This window comes from Macrobrachium nipponense, chromosome 27 (genome assembly GCF_015104395.2).
Source record: "Macrobrachium nipponense isolate FS-2020 chromosome 27, ASM1510439v2, whole genome shotgun sequence".
Lineage (NCBI taxonomy): Eukaryota > Metazoa > Arthropoda > Malacostraca > Decapoda > Palaemonidae > Macrobrachium > Macrobrachium nipponense.
Window position 1 is genome coordinate 8,982,685 of NC_087216.1, and position 20,897 is coordinate 9,003,581.

General features: G+C 41.8%; 1 protein-coding gene across 1 annotated transcript in view; it reads right to left on the minus strand.

The window, feature by feature from the left end:
* Positions 1–20,897, minus strand: part of LOC135200804 (serine/threonine-protein kinase 11-interacting protein-like) — a 249,900-nt gene that overhangs the window by 172,459 nt on the left and 56,544 nt on the right. The window contains 3 exon segments of the mRNA XM_064229462.1: positions 3,342–3,488; positions 7,178–7,238; positions 7,240–7,452. Of these exon segments, the coding sequence (XP_064085532.1) occupies positions 3,342–3,488; positions 7,178–7,238; positions 7,240–7,452 (421 nt within the window).

Sequence of the window (20,897 nt, forward strand, 5' to 3'; positions counted from 1 at the left end):
CTCTCACAGCAACTTCATATTTCGGTAACCTTTCATAAATCTTAAAGGTAGTGTTAATTACATCCTTTGCATCCTTTTTTCAAGATCCTCTGGGTTCTATTACTGGTCTTCATCTTGGTTATTTCTTACCTAATTTCTAAAAACTCCTCATCATTTGCCATAAGCATATACCACTCCAACCCTTGACATTTTATTGTTTTCCAGCCTCTTGACACCACAACTCTCCAACTTCCTCAGTACTATAATCTTTCCAATGCACCAACCATTAATCTTCACTTGCTAATTAAAATCCATCACTCATAAGATGCCTTCCTCCATGTCAAATTTTTCTGAATTACAGCAGCTTCATTCTGAAGAAAACTAACTGTTACATCTCTCAAGCAGAGTTCACATCTTGGAAGTGCTCTCTCAAAATAGTATTGTTGTAAATCACTTACTGCGCCAGTCTCGCCTCAGGCTAAGATGTCCTTTTACACTTACATCACCTTTTCTTTTAAATATTAACCTGCATTGAATTAAAGTGAGTACATTATGAAGGGAACCAACATCCATCTGTCTCCCTTAACCCTCTTACGCCGAATGGACGTATTTAAAATGTCTCCCGTATGCCGAATGGACGTATCATACGTCGACTCATAAAAGTTTTTTTTAAAATTAGCGGAAAAATACTTATAGGCCTACCAGCCGAAAACTTTTGAATCACGCGCCTTGGGGGATGCTGGGAGTTCACGGATCAAGGCGTTGTTTTGTTTACAATCGCTACGCAGGCGCGCAAGCGCGAATTTCTTTCTTATCGCACTAAAAAGTATCAGTGACACATATCAAAAATTATTTCGTCACATTGACATAATTTTTGCACCATTTTAAATTATCCTTTACATGAAGTATTATATATGAAAATGTGTGCAATTTCATGTAAAATACAACAAAAAAATACTCATGATTGTAGCTTTTATCAGTTTTGAAATATTTTCATATAAATAACGATAAGTGCAAAAATTTCAACCTTTGGTCAACTTTGACTACCGAAATGGTCGAAAAACGCAATTGTAAGCTAAAACTCTTATATTATAGTAATATTCAATCATTTGCCTTCATTTTGCAACAAATTGGACGTCTCTAGCACAATATTTCGATTTATGGTGAATTTATGAAAAAACTTTTTCCTTACGTTCGCGCGGTAACTCTTCCGATAAATTTTTTCGTGCGATTGTCCTAATGTTTGCACCATTTTAAATTTGCCGTTACATAAAGTTTTATATATGGAAATGTGCGCAATTTCATGCACAATACAAATAAAAACAACCCATGGTTGTAGTTTTTATCAGTTTTGAAATATTTTCATATAAATAACGTTAAGTGCAAAAATTTCAACTTTCAGTCAACTTTGACTCTACCGAAATGGTTGAAAAACGCAATTGTAAGCTAAAACTCTTATATTCTAATAATATTCAATCATTTAACTTCATTTTGCAATGACTTGGAGGTCTCTAGCACAATATTTCAATTTATGGTGAATTTATGAAAAAAAAAAACATTTTCCTTACGTCCGTGCGGTAACTCTTCCGAAAAAATCAGAATTTTTTTTGTGCGATTGTCGAAATGTTTGCACCATTTAAAATTAGCTGTTACATAAAGTTTTATATATGAAAATGTGCGCAATTTCATGTAGAATACAACTAAAAATGATTGAAGGTTGTAGCTTTTCTCTTTTATCGAAATATTTGCATATAAATCACGATAAATAGAAAAAAAAACCACGTTCGGTCAAATTTGACTCTACGGAAATAGTTGAAAAACGCAATTGTAAGCTAAAACTCTTACGGCCAAGTAATATTCAGTCATTTATCTTCATTTTGAAACAAATTTGAAGTCTCTAGAACAATATTGTGATTTACGGTGAATTTTTGAAAAATATATTTAACTTCCCTCCGCGCGCCGATTCGCGGCCGCAAGTCTCCGAAACGCGTACATCGCATTATCCTAATATTTGCTCCTTTTCACATTAGCCGTTTTATAGTTTCATATATAAAAATGTGCGCAAATTCATGAAGAATACAAAATAAAATAATTGAAGGTTGTAGCTTTTCCCATCTTCAAAATATGTGCATATAAAAAATATATATATAAAAATTTCGACATTCGGTCAACTTTAACTCGTCCGAAATGGTCGAAATCTGCAATTCTAATCTAAAACTCTTACAGTATCGTAATATTCAATCATTTGTCTTCATTTTGAAATAAATTGGAAGTCTCTAGAACAATATTTAGATTTACGGTGAATTTTTGAAAATAACATTTTTTTACGTCCGCGCATTACAAATTCGTACATCATTTTGTGATAATATTTTTCCGGTGTTGCTTTTATTGTTTTACAATGTATTATATATCAAAATTATTGCAATTTAGTGTACAATACAAAAAAAAAAAAGTAACTCGTTAGCTTTGACCGTTTTTTGCACAGCGTGATTTGAATACAATTATGTATGAATTTTTTTTTTTTGCTACCATATATCGCATTATTTACATACGATAATGATATTATTTTTCATTTCTGATGGTTGCATACTAAACTTCAGGCAATGACAAAACAAATGAGCCAAAAATGAACTCTTAATCTTCAAAACTAAGCGCGCTGTGATTTTTTGAAAAAATTATTTTTTCCGCTTCAGCGCTCACTCCAAACCGGCCCCGGCATACAGGAGAGGTTTTGATTTTTAGGGCTTCGGCGTAAGAGGGTTAACAGGATCTGCATAAGTACCTGATCTTGTTTTTTTTTTTTTGAGATTTTCAAGTAAGGGCATGTAGTCAAGTCAGGAACAATGGGTGCACATCAACAGAGATTAGGAGTCATTTAGGCCCCCAACATTTGTTACCATCTTGTCAAGTCATTTGGTCAAGGTCACGGCCAACTGCATCACCTAATAAATCTTTGAGTCTTATGACAGTTGTGATCTTCACTTGAGTAACATGACCAAACAGCTTAATTACAAACTTTCTGTGCCCTCCACCAACAATGTTGCAGATTGAGGTTAGCACAGACAAATCAGAAAACTGGAGAGTTCTGAGTATAAGCAAGATCTTTTTTCCTTCAAGACAAATCAAGTTTATGTAAGTAGAGTCTTGTCTGCATGGAATATGGATATTTATGATTAATGTTTATGTTGAAAAAATAGTGAAAACTTTTGTGAAAACTTTTCCTGCAGGACAAAATACACCAAAACACTACCACCCTTTTCATGATATAAAGTTAATCACATCTATAACTGCTACAAATAAAATTCTACACCATAATAAACTATTTGTTAACAAGACTGATTGAACAGGGCAATTTATCATACCATCCATCAAAGACAAGGAATTTGATAAGGCATTTCTAGTAGTTGGATCAGGGACAGGTTCTTCTTCTTTGAAATCCTTGTCAGGCTCAGCAATGGCAATCTGTCTGGTTCTCCTCTTGCGTAATTTTCGGCGCTGCTGTCCATTTGCTGTGAGAGAGGAAAACTTGTGAGATATAATGAACCTTGAAGTACAAATGATTTTCTTGGGACATCAAAAAGCACTTCAAAACAATGGTTGATAACACTAACAGTGCATAGACTTCTAAGGTAATGGCAAAAAAATATATAGATAATATATTTCGATTCAAATCATTATATTAAAAAATTACTGCTAATCTGTAAATTATTGCAAAATCAAACATTAGCACCTGGTAAATGCAAACAAAAAAGAAAAAAAAACACACATGCAACGTGCTTTAAGTGAGAAAATAATTTTATGTGAATTCTTAGCAAGAAAGTTCTTTACTTACAACTACAGTACTATACAGGTTATATACATTTTTGGACATTTGAACCATTTTGAAGAGATGAAGGTTATCTACATAATTCCCTTCAAAGGCAAAGATAGAAACTCAATTTGTTCACTCAAGTATTCACCTTTTCCACAGCTTCAATAAAAAAATTTAATTTCCTTTTATAACCTTTAAAATAAATACCATCTACATAAATACATATGCAATGTACAAAGGGAAATTTAACCAGTTTCCATGAAAATGGCATAGCTATGACTTTATTTAAGCAGTAAATTTAAGTAATGCAACTCTCTGAGATATGATGTTTTTACAATAAAACACACAAATCCATTAATCACCATGAGTCTTTATCCCCCTCCCCACCCATAATGGACCCAGTCACACCAGCTGAGTTAAAATGAGAAAAGTCATACCATGCACTATGCATGCCCAGCTAACACTCCACTGACCACGAGCCAGCAATTCTCGCTACTCTGTGCCAACTCCAGTTTGACAAAATATTGTTTTTATATACAAACCCATTAATAATAATCAGCCTGAACTGCACTCTGACAAAGGGAATAAAGCAGATGGGCCTCTGCATAGAATAGCAGATCCAACTGTAAAAGTCCAATCCTCATGGATAATCAATACTGGATCCGATGAAAGCCTCATCGAGCAGAAGCAACAGGTGTCATGACCCGGTGAAGCAAACCTTTGGGCAAACAAAACAGGAGGCTGTTCAGACTGGAGAATGCCTCTGTCAAGAGTGGCCATCATCAAAGGACTGGGAGGAGGTATAGAGGAGGTAGTAAAAGCTTCATCTGCACAGCTTTAAAAATTATCAGTCATCGAGTCTCAGCCCAATGAAATTAATCCAATGGCTCACTAGCAGATGAAGCAGACTGTTGCAGGTGGATGTTCTGCTGGCAATTTTTCTACCACTTAATAGGGGAGCAACCCTCACACAACTTTCAAGTCAATTCAGGTAAACAGCTGGCCCCTACACAAAAAGCACTGCAAATTGGGGTTCTTCTCTAGATATAACAAACATACTTCAAGACTTACCATCCTTACCAACATAAGTACTACTAAAGGCATAATGAACACAATATACTACAATTAGACTCAATACTGTAAATTCTAAAGAAACCCCTTCACTTCACTTACAGAAAATTATAGGGCAAAAGAGAGAAAACCCCAAAAACACACAAAACAGAAGAGGCAGCAGGCTACTCACTGCAATGCTACAACACAAGATATTTGCCAACTAAAAATCAATTGCAAAACATCTGGCCACCACATTACAAAAATGGGGGCAAGCTGAAAATGTACTAGTAATGACGGTCTATGAAAGGTTCAAAACAGAAAGAAAAAACAGCGGACACTACTTGGTGGTCCTAGGACTAACACAACACTTCTTGACAGAAGCAGGGTGCACAGATGAATGAATAAGCATTGCATCTTGGACCCTGTGGATTTGGAGGCACTGGATCTTTCTTTGAAAAGTTTTAAACAGATGTGTGACGATGCATTCCGCACAGTTATGGTTAGTTATGATTATGGGTCTATGAGGATAAATGGAAACCCCAAAAATTTTACACTTTTGTGTAAAATAAGACAAATACAGTAAAAAAAATTATTATATTTCTGTGTAAATAAGAAAAATATCAAGCTCTCCTCACTTGTGGTGTTTTATAACATACATTTAAAAAATTTAAAAACTAACCATGCAGCAAAAAAATAAAAAGCAGAATTCATGCCAATTGAAAGCCATTCTTTAGTGCCTCTGAAAAAAGTTAGTGCAAATGGAAATTTAATCCTTCAAGACTTACTCCACACTTTCATTAAGGCAGCTTGGTCACATGCAAAAGAAGAACCTGTAGAAAACAAGAGATGCAACAGCTTTTTCCTTAACATAAAGAAAAATTATGGAATTATTATAAGAAAAATATGAACATGCCTCTTGGTAAGGAAAAAAAAAAACTGGAATGTGCATCTGCTTTAACTTTATGACAACCACCAAGTTTAGCTAATAAATTACAACATCAAATAGAAAGAAGGCTAAGAACATTAAGACATGTTGAGAATAGGGCATGCACATAAATAACTGTTATCATCACACCTCCTTACAGGGACCCCTAGTTAATCCTTACGCGCCAAATTTTCACCTTTCGAGTGAATTTCTATGAAAGCATTTTTTTATAACTTGCTCAGAATATGGATATTTCATTGAAACATACCTAAAAGGACATTAATGCACTTCAGCAGATTATAGCCTCTACAAAACCTGAAGAAAATCCTACCTCAACTCAGTATTAATTCTCCAGTGAAACAAATTTTTCAGATCCCCTCAAAATTTCTTGGCTATTCATATTATCTGATTAACTGACAAAGTCTAGTTTTCTTCTTACTTATTTATCTGGCTAATAATAACAATAGCCTCCTCTTTTGCCTATGCGATCTCCAAACTGCAAATTTTTCATATAACTTTTACAAAATGTGACATTATATAAATGGACATATATATCTACTTCATAAGTGCAAAGATTGACACCCACAATTCACAACTTAATGAACATCTATCTTAAAAATACAAAGCAGCTAGTATTATCCAAAAATTACAATAAGAAAACTGAACACATGAAGGTAACAAAACCACAAGTTCAAAGAGCTAAGTATGAATCACAGCCTTCTATTTGGAAGCATCCTGTTTCCTCTAACATTGAAGAGAAATGTTTTAACCCTCCCTGGAAATTGTACTATTTTCTTCAAAACTGTGATTCCATTATATTCAATACTATTACCTTTTGACTACAGATAAATGTACGGTATGATAAAAAAAAAATACATTCTCTTTTGCTAAATTGTTAAAGAAATTTACCCAAAAATGGGAAGGCGGTGGCAAAATATAACTAACATTATGCCAAGAACCAAATATGGCATTTTAGGACAGTAGCACATGCACATGATCTTGTCTAAGGTCATATAATAATCAAAGGAGCACAATAGACTAAAAATGCAGAGGCTACTAATAAAATAGTCTTGAATATCATGTCTAAAATATGGGAAGTTTCAGACTTATGAAAAATATATGTGAACACAGGAAAAAAAAATTATGTAATGCCAAAAATACCACTCCCAATTCCAATATAAATACATAAATATACGCTTAAAAAATCACAGTAGATGCACGCGACTTCATTAAATAAGCAAATACCACAGGAAAATGATATTCAGAAATCCAAGCGCTTTTGTCTTTACTAAGACATTCGTTCCTTGACAATGTCTTAGTAAAGAAAAAAGCACTTGGATTTCTGACTATCATTTTCCTGTGGTATTCGCTTACATATCTAAACATATACGTATAACACGAACCTGGACCAGTACTTTTTACTGATGAAGACAGAGGCTCCTGGCTTAAGCTGGGTGGTTGTGATGGAATCATTCAGGTCTTGCATAGAATCTTCTTGACTAGGATCAATAAGAGGCTGGGAAGGAATATCTGGTACAGTCAAGAAGTTAACAGGAGAGCAGAAAGGAGAGAATGAAGACAGTGATGATAAGAGCTCTGGAGAATAGCTGGAGGATCCTGACGTTGACATTAGGCCTACTATGTCTTCTTCTTGTGTGGTAATTGGTACTCCATCAACACATATCTGAAGGAAAATGTTTGAATTATATAATTTTAATATGTAAACATCTGGAACTGTTGATGAAACAAATATCTACTGAAATACAATATCTAATATTACTGGTTTTTATTTACTTTCACACTAAAACCTGAACTAGACATCAGTATTGGTAAGCTTACTTAATTTTAATACAATCATTTGGTTCAAAAAGCTGTTTTCGAGAAATGGATCTGGCTGTACTAGCTTGAAATAACTTGAAAGAAGAAAGCCCAACTTCATATGCATGAGGCTGGCCCAACGGCCCTGCTAGACAACACTTTTCCCACTCCTCTGTGCCAACCTCCATTCGGAAAAGTAAAGTGAAGGGAGGGAGGCACTGAAGAAGATGCTTGAGTTTGTACAAAAATGTGTTTTACTGGAAAACCATCAGTTTTTCATATGAATCCATTATTCACATACAGTAGTACCTCAGGATAAGAAATTAATCCGTTCCGAAGCGCCCTTCGTAACCTGATTTTTTTCATATCTTGAACCACATTTTACAAGTAAATTGCCTAATTCGTTCCAAGCCCTACAAAAACACCCCAGTAAATTTTATAATAAAGCTAAATTGACCATTAACAATGAAATTCAGCAATTTGGACCATTCAATACCTAACGTAACTGTGATTACCTGTAAATAAAGTTTATTAGTGTACAGGGCACAAGAAATACTGTACGTACATGTACGTACATGTGTAGTAAAATGTGGAACTTTACCTTTCAAGTGAGGCGATCTCCGAAAGTGGCGACAGAAGAGGAGGACAAATGGCAGAAAACATGAACGCTTAACTTTTCGAAACACATTAAAAAATGGCAGAAAACATTAACACTTAACTTTAAGAAACACATTAACAAATGGCAGAAAGCATTAACACTTAACTTTACAAAAACTTGAATTTTTTTTTTTTTTTTTAAACAAAATTTCAATTTCTTTACCACCGAATGGATGCCAGTCCGTTTACGGAATTTATTGAACCACCCCCGAGAAGCCCTGAAGTCTGGGGTTGCCGTCGATGTCCCTTCTCCGTCGTCTTCGGCCTGGGCAATCAGATCAGCGAAAATAGTGCTGGCCTTCTGGCATATTGCCGTCTTGGTTATCGTATCGCCAGTGATTTCTTTGTCCTCAAACCATAGAAGAAGCAGCTTCTCCATCTCATCATGCATGTGGCTCCTCTTGTTGGACAAAATAGTCACTCCCTTGGAAGGTGTAACTGCTTTGATGGCTTCCTTCTGCTTAAGAATGGTGCCTATCGTTGACGGATTTCGGCCGTATTCCTTAGCGATCACACTCAACCACATGCCAGCTTCATACTCTTTAACCCTTTACTGCCAACTGGACGTATTTTACGTTGACATTTTTTGTCTCTCGTGTGCCGACTGAACGTATTTTACGTTGACTTACAAAATGATATTGTTATGATACAATAAAGTTTTATACATACTTACCTGGCAGATATATACATAGCTATTACTCCGTCGTCCGACAGAAATTCGAATTTCGCGGCACACGCGGCAGGTAGGTCAGGTGATCTACCCCCCCGCCGCTGGGTGGCGGGAATAGGAACCATACCCGTTTTCTAATTCATAATTTTTCTTCCAGCTGTCTCCTGAGGGGAGGCTGGGTGGGCCATTTAATTGTATATATCTGCCAGGTAAGTATGTATAAAACTTTATTGTATCATAACAATATCATTTTTATACATTCAACTTACCTGTCAGATATATACATAGCTGATTCACACCATTGGTGGAGGGTAAAAGACAGCTATTACTGAATAGACAGGTAAACAACATACGTTGTAGGTAATAAATAAATAAAACCTTGGTTACTATGTGTTTTAGACGAAGGGTCGACTTCTAGCTATTGCTAGTAGTCTGCTTCGTCTCAAGAGCCTCAGCGAGGATGTGACCTATGGCTAAGAGTTCTTGTAGATCTGTCAATGGGGTCTTATCCACTTACTTGACAGAATCTAGTGGTCATTTGTCAATGGGGTCTTATCCACTTACATGACAATACACCAATGCCTATTGGCATAATTTAAGGAGCACAACACCGATCCCGATCACCTGATCTTAACACGAGGGTTGTGCTTATTTTGAAAAGATCTATCCCCAAACTCATTTCAAATAACCCAGAAAATAATACACTTATGTTAAAAATAAAAAATAAAAAATAAAAAATAAAAAATAAAAAATTTTAATTCACTAGTTAAGGATCAGTGTCGGCTCCCTATCCCAGCAACGCATCTGTGGACACGTATAACAAAGAGAGAAGGATCTCTCATCGGCCCACTTGATCTCCTTCGTGCAAAGAGAAGTCAACACAGAGTTGCATCTCCCGTTATACAGCTAATATGACTCTCACGACATATTGTTATGGAAAGAACAAGAATTGTTAAAAGCTCGCACTTCAAGCGCTTTTAATTCTTAGCTGTTTGAAGGAAACGTCAAGTTACTCAAGAAGTGCTTTAGAGATTCCACTCTTCCAAAGAAGACCAGGGCTTTCTTTGCAACAGATCTCTTCTAGATGAAGCCCAGAGCCTGGCTTGCGCCTGGCTGGCGCCTGGCTGGCGCCTGGCTGGCGCCTTGCGCCTGTCTGGCGCCTCGCCCCTGGCTGGCGCCTCGCCCCTGGCTGGAGATTCGAGCTTGTTAAGAGTCTCGATGAAAACTGGCGATGTCCACCTCGGACACTTTATTTGCCTGATTCATTCGCCTCTAGCGCATCTGCGCCAGATTGGAGGCCTACTCCTTCTCCTCATCAGACAATGACAGTGTTTAATTGGACTGTCTTGCTCTGGCGTCTTTTCTGGGCTCAGCTCGTGTCGGCCTATGAAAGGATCCTTAATATCATTCTTTCTAGGTAAAATTAATCTAAAATTACCAGAGAAAAACAAAATTAAGAAAATGTCAGTAAAACTGACTCGCTCACTCTTAAAAAGAAGTGTCGGTATGGTAATAGGGGCGAGTGGGGAACACTACCACGAGACAATCACCAATTAGAACTTCCAATCAGAATCCCCTTAAGAGAGAGCTGATACCAACGGGCGATGCAGCCGCTACTACTACTACTAGAGGACGCCACGGACAGCAGCGCCCCTAGCGGACATCCTTAATTTTTAGCGCTAGCGTCAAGACGCATTATTTTCTGTGCTGTGCTAATTCCGGGATTTATCTTATTCACCAACATGGAACGCTCTGCTATTGCAACGGCTAAGTTAAGTAACTCATAAGTAATGTTTTACCACATTTTATCTTCCGGGTACCAGTATTTTCCTCTTAAATAGGTCATATACGGTTCCCCGGTTGTCTCGTGGTGGCGCCATGCTGCCTCGTTAAGAATTCCCGGTCCTCCATACTGGGACTTCTTATACTTATGGGCTTACTATATTACGTTCATTGTCTTTTACATCGAGTTTTAGCTAGTTTAGCCCTCCTACCATATCTCTTAGTTTGGTATTTAGGGCTATTATTATTATTCCGGCCCAGCATCCCGGCTCTTGCTCTTCATCGGCTTTCGCTGGCTCCGAGTAGGCTTCTGTTTCTTGGAACAGTCTGCCTCCTCCTGGGCTTCTTTCTCTTTTACTAAAAGTGTCTTTTCCATCTTTTCGATGTATATATTTATTATATTTAGGGTGTTAGGCTAGCCTAGGTGCATGTTCCTTGTATTGGTACAGCCTGGTTCACGTGGCCCTCTCACGGTTGTGTTGCTCGCGGCCTAGGCCACTTGCGGTCACGTGTTCCATCGCACCTTACCCTGCCCCTGCCCTCCCTTTCTGGTATAGGGAGGGGCTGGGGGACCCCTTGGTTGTCATGACAACCTCAGTCCCGCCTTCTCTCTCTCCCCTCTCTGAGGTGGGCCATGGGGCTTCCCTCCCAGCGGGGGGTATAGGGCGACCACTCATGAGGTACCGGGTCTCCGAGCGGGTAGTCGGTGAGGCGGGGAGGAGTAGGCCATCCCTCCCCCCTCCCTCTCTCTCTCCCGCCGTGTTACGCCGAGGGACCTTCCTCCACCGAGGCCCCCCCTCCCCAGTTGCTCAGCCACCTTCCCTCGCTATAAACGAAAGGAGCCTTCCGTCGCAGCCGCCACCATTTTTTTTCCTTTGTTTATAGATTACTGGCTCCGCCAGCTTCCGGGCGGGGTGGGGACTACTAGTGGTTGGTTGCTTGCCTACTATATCCTTACATCTCTCCCCCGCTACCGGAAGGGAGCTTGCTTCTTACCCGTGCACTCTTCTAGTAGACGGGTGGAGAGAGGTTTGTATTATTGTTATTTTAAGGATATACCTAATTTTACATGATTGTGTAATTTTATTATTATATATCTACCATCCCCGCCATTTTCCGTCGTGGTTTCCATTTACCACCACTCCTGGTTGGTTTCCTTTTGTGTCCCCGCCATCAGCGGAGCTATAGCCTAGGGCACCCAACCAACCTGGTTACCTTACAGTATTATGGCGGGGCTCTGGTTTAAATCTAACTTTATCGCTCCGGCACCAGCGGAGCATCTTTGTTAGACTGTAAGTGTTTTCCTGTACTCATGTATCTTTCCACTTACAGGCTACCAACTGTCAGGTCCCAGCGTTGCAACGCGACGTTGTACGACCCCTGCGGCCACGATGAGTGCAGGTCTCACGCCCCCTGTGCCACGTCATAAACGAGATGATCGTCTGGCACCCAGAAGCCTGCGCCATCTGCTACGACCTAGTCGGTCAGCTGGGGAGATGGGGTAAGTCCATTATAGGCTTCCTTATCATTTACTAACAACTCTTAGTCATAAGTTTGGTTAACCCCGTTCCGCCACTAGAAGCTCATCTCGCCCTTTCTTTCAGGCTACTGGTGTGAGGGAAGTCGCCCTCGCCACCCTGAAAGCGTGGGTGGGCGGCTTCGGGAAGAACGCCGCCAAAGGCCAGCCATACATTCTTGACAAGAAGCTGGCCGTCCAGATCTTCCCTGCGGGCAAGTCAACTGGGTATGTTGACCCCTTGTCCGCAGCCCCTCTGATAGCCTCCATCCAGCAAGACCTCCAGCAATCCTTTGTGGGGTCGTAGCTTCCCAGGAGTCGGTCCCGGACGTCGCTGCCCTGGACCTAAACATCGAGCCCATGGCGGTAGGGGTAGAGGATTTGTTGGTTGAGGTAGGTGTGTCGGCGCCCAAGGTCTTTCCTTGGGTGCTCCTGGATCTTCTCCTGTCCCTTCTTCGAGCGCTTCTTTCCAAGGCTTTGTGGGATCTGAGATCCCTACCCGCTCTCCCGCTCTCTCTGTACCCCCAAAGGTGAAGGGACAGAGAGAACCGAAGACTCTAGCTAAGACAACTTCTAGGAAGTCGTCTTCGTCTTCTTCGGCTAGGAAGTCTTCGACTTCCTACGCCGACGCGGTGAAAGCTAAGCCGAGCTCTTCTCACTCGAAGAGCTCTAGAAGCAAGGCTTCTAAGGATAAGGCTCGCGCTCCCAAGGCAAACCCGCCGAGCCAGTGCCTTCTCCCGCCTCCACCGCTTCCACTCCGGCAACGCCGGTAGGAGGAGCAGGGCCTAGCACCTTTGATCCCACTGCTTTCTCAGCAGTGGTGATGCAACAGGTGGGCGAGCTGGTTGGCTCGCAGTCTCCGCCCTGGGGACGAGATTCGAGCAGATGTTCGCACAATTGTCGAGCACTCTGTCTCAATCAGGCCAGTCTATACAAGATCTCTCTAACAGGGTTAGAGAGAATGAGGACCGAGTAGCCGGGCTATCTCAGGTTCCTCTTCCAGTCTCCCCAGTGCCAAGCACTGGCATTCTCCAACTCCCGCCATACGACTCTCTGCCAGCTTTCTCCATGGAGAACCCATGGAGAGTAGCTGCCTACGCTCCTTTTAAGGATGGGATGATCTCTATCCCGGAGTGTGGAACTCGGAGGATTGAGGACTTCGAGTTTTACCCTCCGGGTCTGACGCAGCCTTTCATCGGTTATGCTAGGCTGACTGTAACGGCTCTGACTAGGGAAGACAAGATCTCTAGAGAGTCTGTCCTATACAGTAGAGATCATGCCCAGCGGGAATGGGTTCACTGCCTTGAGGACTGGGAGTGCACGAACACTAAACTCCAGGCCTATAAGAGTCCCTTTACTATTTTCGCGACGGAAGAGGAGGCTTCTCTTCCGTTCGCCACGAAAATAGTAGAGAAGACCTTCAGGCAGTCCTCAAGGATGAGCCCATCCCACAGTTGAGGGAGGCGGAGTCTACTTCTCTCGCTCTTCCCGGCTTTCGGAGAATTGTCGGAGAACTTGCCAGCTACGTTCACGCTTGGTAAGCTCAAAAAACCCGGACTGACTGCCATGACCAGTTCGGCGAGAAGCTGCCAAGGCTGCCGGATTCCCTAATTCAGGCAGAGTTTGATGCGCGAACCAGGTTTGGCAGGTCCCTCAATTCCCTTATAATTACGGAAATGGCTGCTCTTTCTTATGCCACGGAACCGCTGTTCAAGATTTTGGCAAAATCTCAGTTCCAGACGGTCCTAACAGATGCTTTCGACTTCTTCCAAGCTAGGAGGAATTGCCGAAAGCACGTTCTGCAGGAGTGTACTATTAGGCACGAGCCGAATAGACTCTTGGCTTCTAGCATGTGGGGAGCGGATCTCTTCCCAGAGTCCGCTGTTAATGAAGTGCACCACGAGGCTGCTAGGCTCAACCAGAGCCTTAGAGCTATGGGTGGGGGTATTTCTTCAAAGAGGAAACAAGAATCCGTCCCCACTGCTGGTAAGAAACCAAAGAAGGCTGGTAAGAGGTTCCAGCCGTATCAGAAACACCAGCAACAGCAGCAATTTGTGCAGGCCGTCCCGGTTACCCAACAAGGACAACCTGCTAGTTCGAAACAGAACCAGCCCATCCTCCTGTTGTCCCCTCAATCACAGCCGTCCACCTCCTACGCAATCTCGCCGGCCTTCAACCCTACATATGAGGCTCAAGGCTACAAACAACCGAGAGGTAGGGCGAGAGGTTACTTTCGCCAGCGTGGCGCAGGAAGGGCGACAAGGAGCAGGCAGTTCAGAGGAGGGCGTGGTGGTCAACCCGCCCATCAACAATGAGGCTCCCCAGGTAGGAGGGAGGCTGTTCCTCTTCCGCCACAGGTGGGGGTTCAGCAATTGGGCACAGAGCATAGTGTCCAAAGGATTGGGTTGGAGTTGGATCAAAGATCCGCCTCCAATCAAATCATTCCACCAGATACCATCAGAGGAATTGACAGATTACGCGGAAGAACTCCTTCAGAAAGGAGCTATTGCGAGAGTCAAGCATCTAAAATTTCAAGGTCGCTTATTCAGCGTGCCAAAGAAAGGCTCAACAAAAAGAAGGGTAATCTTAGACTTGTCAAAGCTAAACTCTTTCATTCGTTGCGACAAGTTCAAGATGCTTACCCTCTCGCAAGTAAGGACCTTACTTCCCGCGTGGAGCCGTCACATGCTCCATCGATCTTACAGACGCATACTATCATATCCCTATAGCCAGGCACTTCCGCCCATTCCTAGGTTTCAGGCTAGGAAATCAAACATTCTCATTCAAAGTGATGCCCTTCGGTCTGAATGTAGCCCCCAGGGTATTCACAAAAATAGCAGAAGTGGTTGTACAGCAATTGAGAGCTCAGGGAATCATGGTAGCAGCATACCTCGACGATTGGTTGATCTGGGCACCAACCGTCGAGGAATGTCTCAAAGCCACCAAAAGGTAGTTCACTTTCTGGAACATCTGGGGTTCCAGATAAACAAAACGAAATCCAGACTTACCCCGAGTCCTCGTTTTCAGTGGCTGGGAATCCAATGGGATTTGTCTTCCCACAATCTGTCAATTCCAGTGGCCAAACGGAAGGAAATAGCAAAATCTGTCAGGTTCAATTTCTCAAATGCAAACAAACATCAAGGAGAAACCAGGAGAGAATCCTAGGGTCCCTTCAGTTTGCTTCGGTAAACAGATATCCTCCTGAAAGCAAGGCTGAAAGATTTAAATCGAATTTTGGCGATCAAGAGCAAACACCAAATCTCGAGACAAGTTGTCAGTAATCCCACAGATCCTCCGCAATCAACTCCGTCCTTGGTCAAAAGTAAAGAACTTAGCCACCAGAAGGTTACCCCTTCAATATCCCTTCCAGTGTTAACCATTCACACGGACGCCTCCCTGTCCGGGTGGGGGGATACTCTCAGTTCAAACAGGTTCAGGGGACTTGGTCAGTTCAATTTCGCCAGCTCCACATAAACGTTCTGGAAGCAATGGCAGTATTTCTTACCTTGAAGAGACTGCTTCCCCGAAGAAGTCTCCATCTAAGGCTAGTTTTGGGGACAGTGGGCAGTGGTAGTTCATTGCATCAACAGAGGAGGGTCCAAATCCAAGCATGTGAATCATGTCATGATAGCCATCTTTGCCCTAGCAAACAAACACAAATGGCATCTGTCTGCCACTCACCTGGCAGGAGTAAGAAATGTGATAGCGACGCCCTGTCCCGGTCAGTTCCTCTGGAATCAGAATGGTCTCTAGACGACGGGTCATTCCAGTGGATAAGCCTGAGAGTCCCAGGTCTCCAAGTGGATCTCTTCGCCTCACAAGCGAACCACAAGCTCCCTTGCTATGTGGCCCCCAACCTGGACCCTCTGGCTTATGCCACGGACGCTGTCGTTGGACTGGAATCAGTGGAGAAGAATTTATGTTTTTCCTCCAGTGAATCTTCTCTTGAAAGTCCTAAGCAAACTAAGGTCTTTCAAAGGGATAGTAGCTCTGATTGCACCGGACTGGCCCAAGAACAACTGGTACCTCTTCTTCTGGAATTGGGCCTCCGACCTCAACAGATCCCCAATCCCAAGCTATCACAATCAGTACAAATGAGGACTGTGTTCGCTTCCTCAGAATTCTCCAGACCCTAACTTTATGGACTTCATGAAGTTTGCGGCTAATAAAGATGCTAATATTGATCCACAGAATATTCTCTTCTAGAATCAGATAAGAGAGAGTCAACCATTAGACAATATGACTCAGCTGTTAAAAAATTAGCATCTTTCTTGAAAGAATCGACACTACAACCATGACAGTTAATCTGGCTATATCCTTTTTCAGATCCTTGTTTGAAAAGGTTTAGCGCTAGCACTATTACCACTCATAAATCGGCTTTGTTGAAGAAGATCTTTCAGTAGGTTTTCAGATAGATCTGACTGAATCTTATTTCACGTCTATCCCGCTAAAGCCTGTGCTAGACTTAGACCTTCCCAAAGGCCTACTACAGTTTCATGGTTCTTAAATGATGTCCTCAAACTAGCTTCAGATACTGACAACTCATCTTGTACATTCATAATGCTCCTGAGGAAGACATTATTCTTGATTAAGCCTAGCTTCAGGAGCTAGAATTTCAGAACTGTCAGCTCTATCCAGGATGCGGGTCATGTGAATTCCTCCCATCAGGAGAAGTTCTACTTGCTCCGGATCGTAGCTTTTTAGCCAAAAATGAGGATCCTCTTGCAAGGTGGGCCCCTTGGAAAGTTATCCCACTTCCCCAGGATCCTTCTCTCTTGCCCAGTATCAACTCTTAGAGCCTTTTCTATCTCGTACTTCATCAAGATCCTCAGGTGCTCTCTTCATGAGAGAAAAAGGTGGTACTTTGTCAGTAAAGGTATTAGGCAAACAAATCCTTTACTTCATTAAACAAGCCAATCCTGGAGTCATTTCAAAAGCACATGATATCAGGGGAGTAGCCACCTCAATTAATTACTTTCAACATATGAACTTTGAGGATCTTAAAAAGTATACTGGATGGAAATCCCCGACAGTCTTTAAACGTCATTATCTAAAGTCCTTGGAATCTTTAAAGTTTTCAGCAGTAGCAGCGGGAAACATTGTTCCCCTGATACTGTATAGTAGTCGTAGTATAGATCCAGGTCTCCTTTCTACCTACATCATCCAACATGCCTCACCCTATCCCCATGCTACTCGGATATCCTAGCCTTAGCCGCTGAATCATATAGTGGATTGTCCCTTATTTATTTATTTTTATTTTTTTTTTTTTTTTTTTTGCTAGGGACATCCACACTTGTACTGATAGTGTCTTCAGTGTACCTACCCTTATTTTTATGCTAGGGTAGGACACAATATGTTTGTATATTTTGCCACACTTGTACTGATGGTGTACTTCAGTGTACCTACCCTTATTTTTATGTAGGGTAGGAACAATGTGTGGAGGTAGTACACAATTGTGTGTATATTTTGTAAATATTTTCAAGTAAACCTCCCTTTTTTGGTTTTATATTACACCTGCATCACTGTAAATTACTATAATTACTATTTTAAGTACTTTAAGATTACTAACGTTCTGTTATTTTACTGTTTAGTATAAGATTAGTTTAAGTGCTTCGTTTGTGTGGCTGTAATTGATTTACTTATATTATATCCATCATTTTACACTGCTTTTCATTTGTTCCTTTTTTTTCCCATCTTGTCTGTTTCTCTGGTACTCTTTCATAGGCCGCCGACACGAGCTGAGGCCCAAAAAGGGATTTTGGTTTGACGAAGGAAAAATCTATTTCTGGGTGATTGGCTCGTGTCGCCCTATGAAACCCCCCCTTTATTGTTTTCCCCCCCTTGCAGGACAAGATGTTTTTAGATTAAGGATGTCCGCTAGGGGCGCTGCTGTCCGTGGCGTCCTCTAGTAGTAGTAGTAGCGGCTGCATCGCCCGTTGGTATCAGCTCTCTCTTAAGGGGATTCTGATTGGAAGTTCTAATTGGTGATTGTCCTCCGTGGTAGTGTTCCCCACTCGCCCCTCTTAACCCATAACCGACACTTCTTTTTAAGAGTGGAGCGAGTCAGTTTTACTGACATTTTCTTAATTTGTTTTTCTCTGGTAATTTTAGATTAATTTTACCTAGAAAGAATGATATTAAGGATCCTTTCATAGGGCGACACGAGCCAATCACCCAGAAATAGATTTTTCCTTCGTCAAAATCCCTTACACCTGGTTTGGCATTTGGCGCCTGATTGGCGCTACATTGTCCGAAAGTCTGAACATCCACAATCGTTTATCAGGAGAAAGGAAAAGGGTGGAAGAAATTCTTTCACTTTGAGCTTATGGCCTCTGCAACAAGGGGAGGTAATTTTAGTCGGCTACATCCAGTAGACGATAGGAAATCTAATAGTCCGAGAGACCAGTCTTCCTCCGAGGAGGATCATACTTGATACTTCAGTTGCTAACGAGCACTCTTCCTACATGTTGAAGTAGTTCTCTCGTTGCAAAATCTTCCCTATCCTTGCACGAAGGGCAGGGAAAGAGCTGGAAGTTTAAGGAGACTCTGAGCTGAAATTGGGAGGATTCCCAATTTCTAGCTCTTTAAATATATCTCTTCGAACCTTCTGGGAAGTAGTTTTGAGCCCTCCTCATATTCCAAAGACTCTGTCAGCAAACGTTTAAATCTTATCTTCTTTTGTAGATAACAACGTAAATACCTTGCCTGGACAACAAATCCTTTATCTGAAAGCATTGATCCAGGAATAAAAGGTTATAGTTCTTTTGCCAAACATACCATGCTGGCAGGAACCCATTGCCGAGTCTTTCTAGAATTTGATTCCAGAGTTCCAAGCCCAAAATCTCACTCGTCCTTTTGGTCGATTAGTACCAAGAGAGACATTTGATGAGGAGCAGTTCCATCTTGTCAGAACACGGAATCTGAGGCCCAAATAGGATCCCATTGTAACTATAAGATCTCCAAGTCTTGTCGATAGAGGTATTGTGTAAGATCCCGAAGATCTTAATGCTCTGCTATCTCCAATTCCCTTTAGTGAGACAGAGTATAGCCTTTTACTGCGTTCTTTGATAGCAGATATATACAAAGGTAATTCTTCCCTCTGAAAGGGAAGAAAAAAAAACCGCTATGTGGTTCACAGAGGTATCGGAAGAGGACAGTTTCCTCATTCCCTCAAGCACGATCTGCAGTAATTATATATCTTATCCATGACTACCGTCATTTACCTTGAAACATCCTCTCATTCATGTCCACTTCTGGTCAGTCTGCACGCAGACAGACTCAGAGTGGAGAGGTTGTTAAGGTCCATTTAAAATAGATATTGAAAGAATATTCAGACTGTCTTGGAAAAGACTTCCAAAACCTGCTGTGAGAAGAACGTGACCTCTGAGATCCAACCTCACTAGTCTAAAATGAGGCATAACATATATCCTCTCTTTCTTTGACGCCCTTTGTCTTACATTCTGTAAAGAGTTTATCTTTTAGGGGAAAAAGACTAAATTTTATTCCCCTTTCTATAACATAAAGATGGCGTATATTGCTACCTCTCTCTTATATTCTTTCTTCCTGTCCTCGTGCCTGGGCAACGGAGAAGAATGGAAAAATTCTATCATCGTTATTCTGCAAAACAAATTATTATTATCCTATTCTCCTACTAACTGATCCAGGATCGAGGAGAATCATTCAAGATTCCTATCCTAGGACATCAGGCCGTAATGTACGGTTCAGATACTTGAAAGAGCCTCTCACCCAATAGCTGAGAGCTCCTACGAGTCTTTCTAGTTACCAAAACATTACAAGGTCTTCCTTGTTATATGTTTACTGGGAGTAGGATAATATACCATCCTGCCTTAATAACAATGAAAGAGGAGAAAGAGCTGCTGCATGGTTCAAGGGACTAGCCGAAACGTGCCATATAAAAGGGGTTGCCAAGGTCTTTCTAAACCTGCACCCAGATTAACTATGAGTCCGATATATTTTCTATCCCTTGTCTCATAAGGTTGAGGAAAGCGAGAGACCTCTAAAGAAAAAATATCAGTTCTATTCACCTGTAAAGGTCTATAAAGCAGAAAGAACCCACTTATCCTGACACGTACTACGTTCGCCTGTGCGATATCTAGAATAATTGTCAGTAGGGAGGGGGTCTGGCAAAAAGAGTTTCTCCCAAAACAACTCCTCTTGCCAGGAAAGAAGTCGCTCACGCGACCACTATGTTACCTGACATGATAAGTTCTGTTCTTGTTAGAGACTTTCCGCAATTTCAGTTAATCCTGACAAGGGCCACGGCCGTTTCCTGTGCGACAACTTGTGTCACTGTCAGGAAAAACTGATCTTGTGTCAGTTCTCAAAGAGGAAACTCTTGGAAAGTCTATCTCCAAAATACTGAGAAATTGGAGATCCTGATATCTTGCGCCTGGTCTGGCGCTCGGCGCCTGCTGGCGCTTCAGTCGCTGGCTGGCGCTTCCGCCTGGCGGCTGGCTCGCGCCTGGCTGGACGCCTCGCGCCTGGCTGGCGCTCGCGCCTGGTGGCGCCTATCGCCTGGTTAAAGCCTGGCGCTCGCGCCTGGCTGACGCCTTGCGTCGCCTGGCCTGGCGCTTCGGCGCCTGTTTGGGCGCCTATATCGCCTGGTTAAAAGCCTGGCGCTCAGCGCAGCCTGGCTGACGCCTCGCGCCTAGCTGGCGCTCGCGCC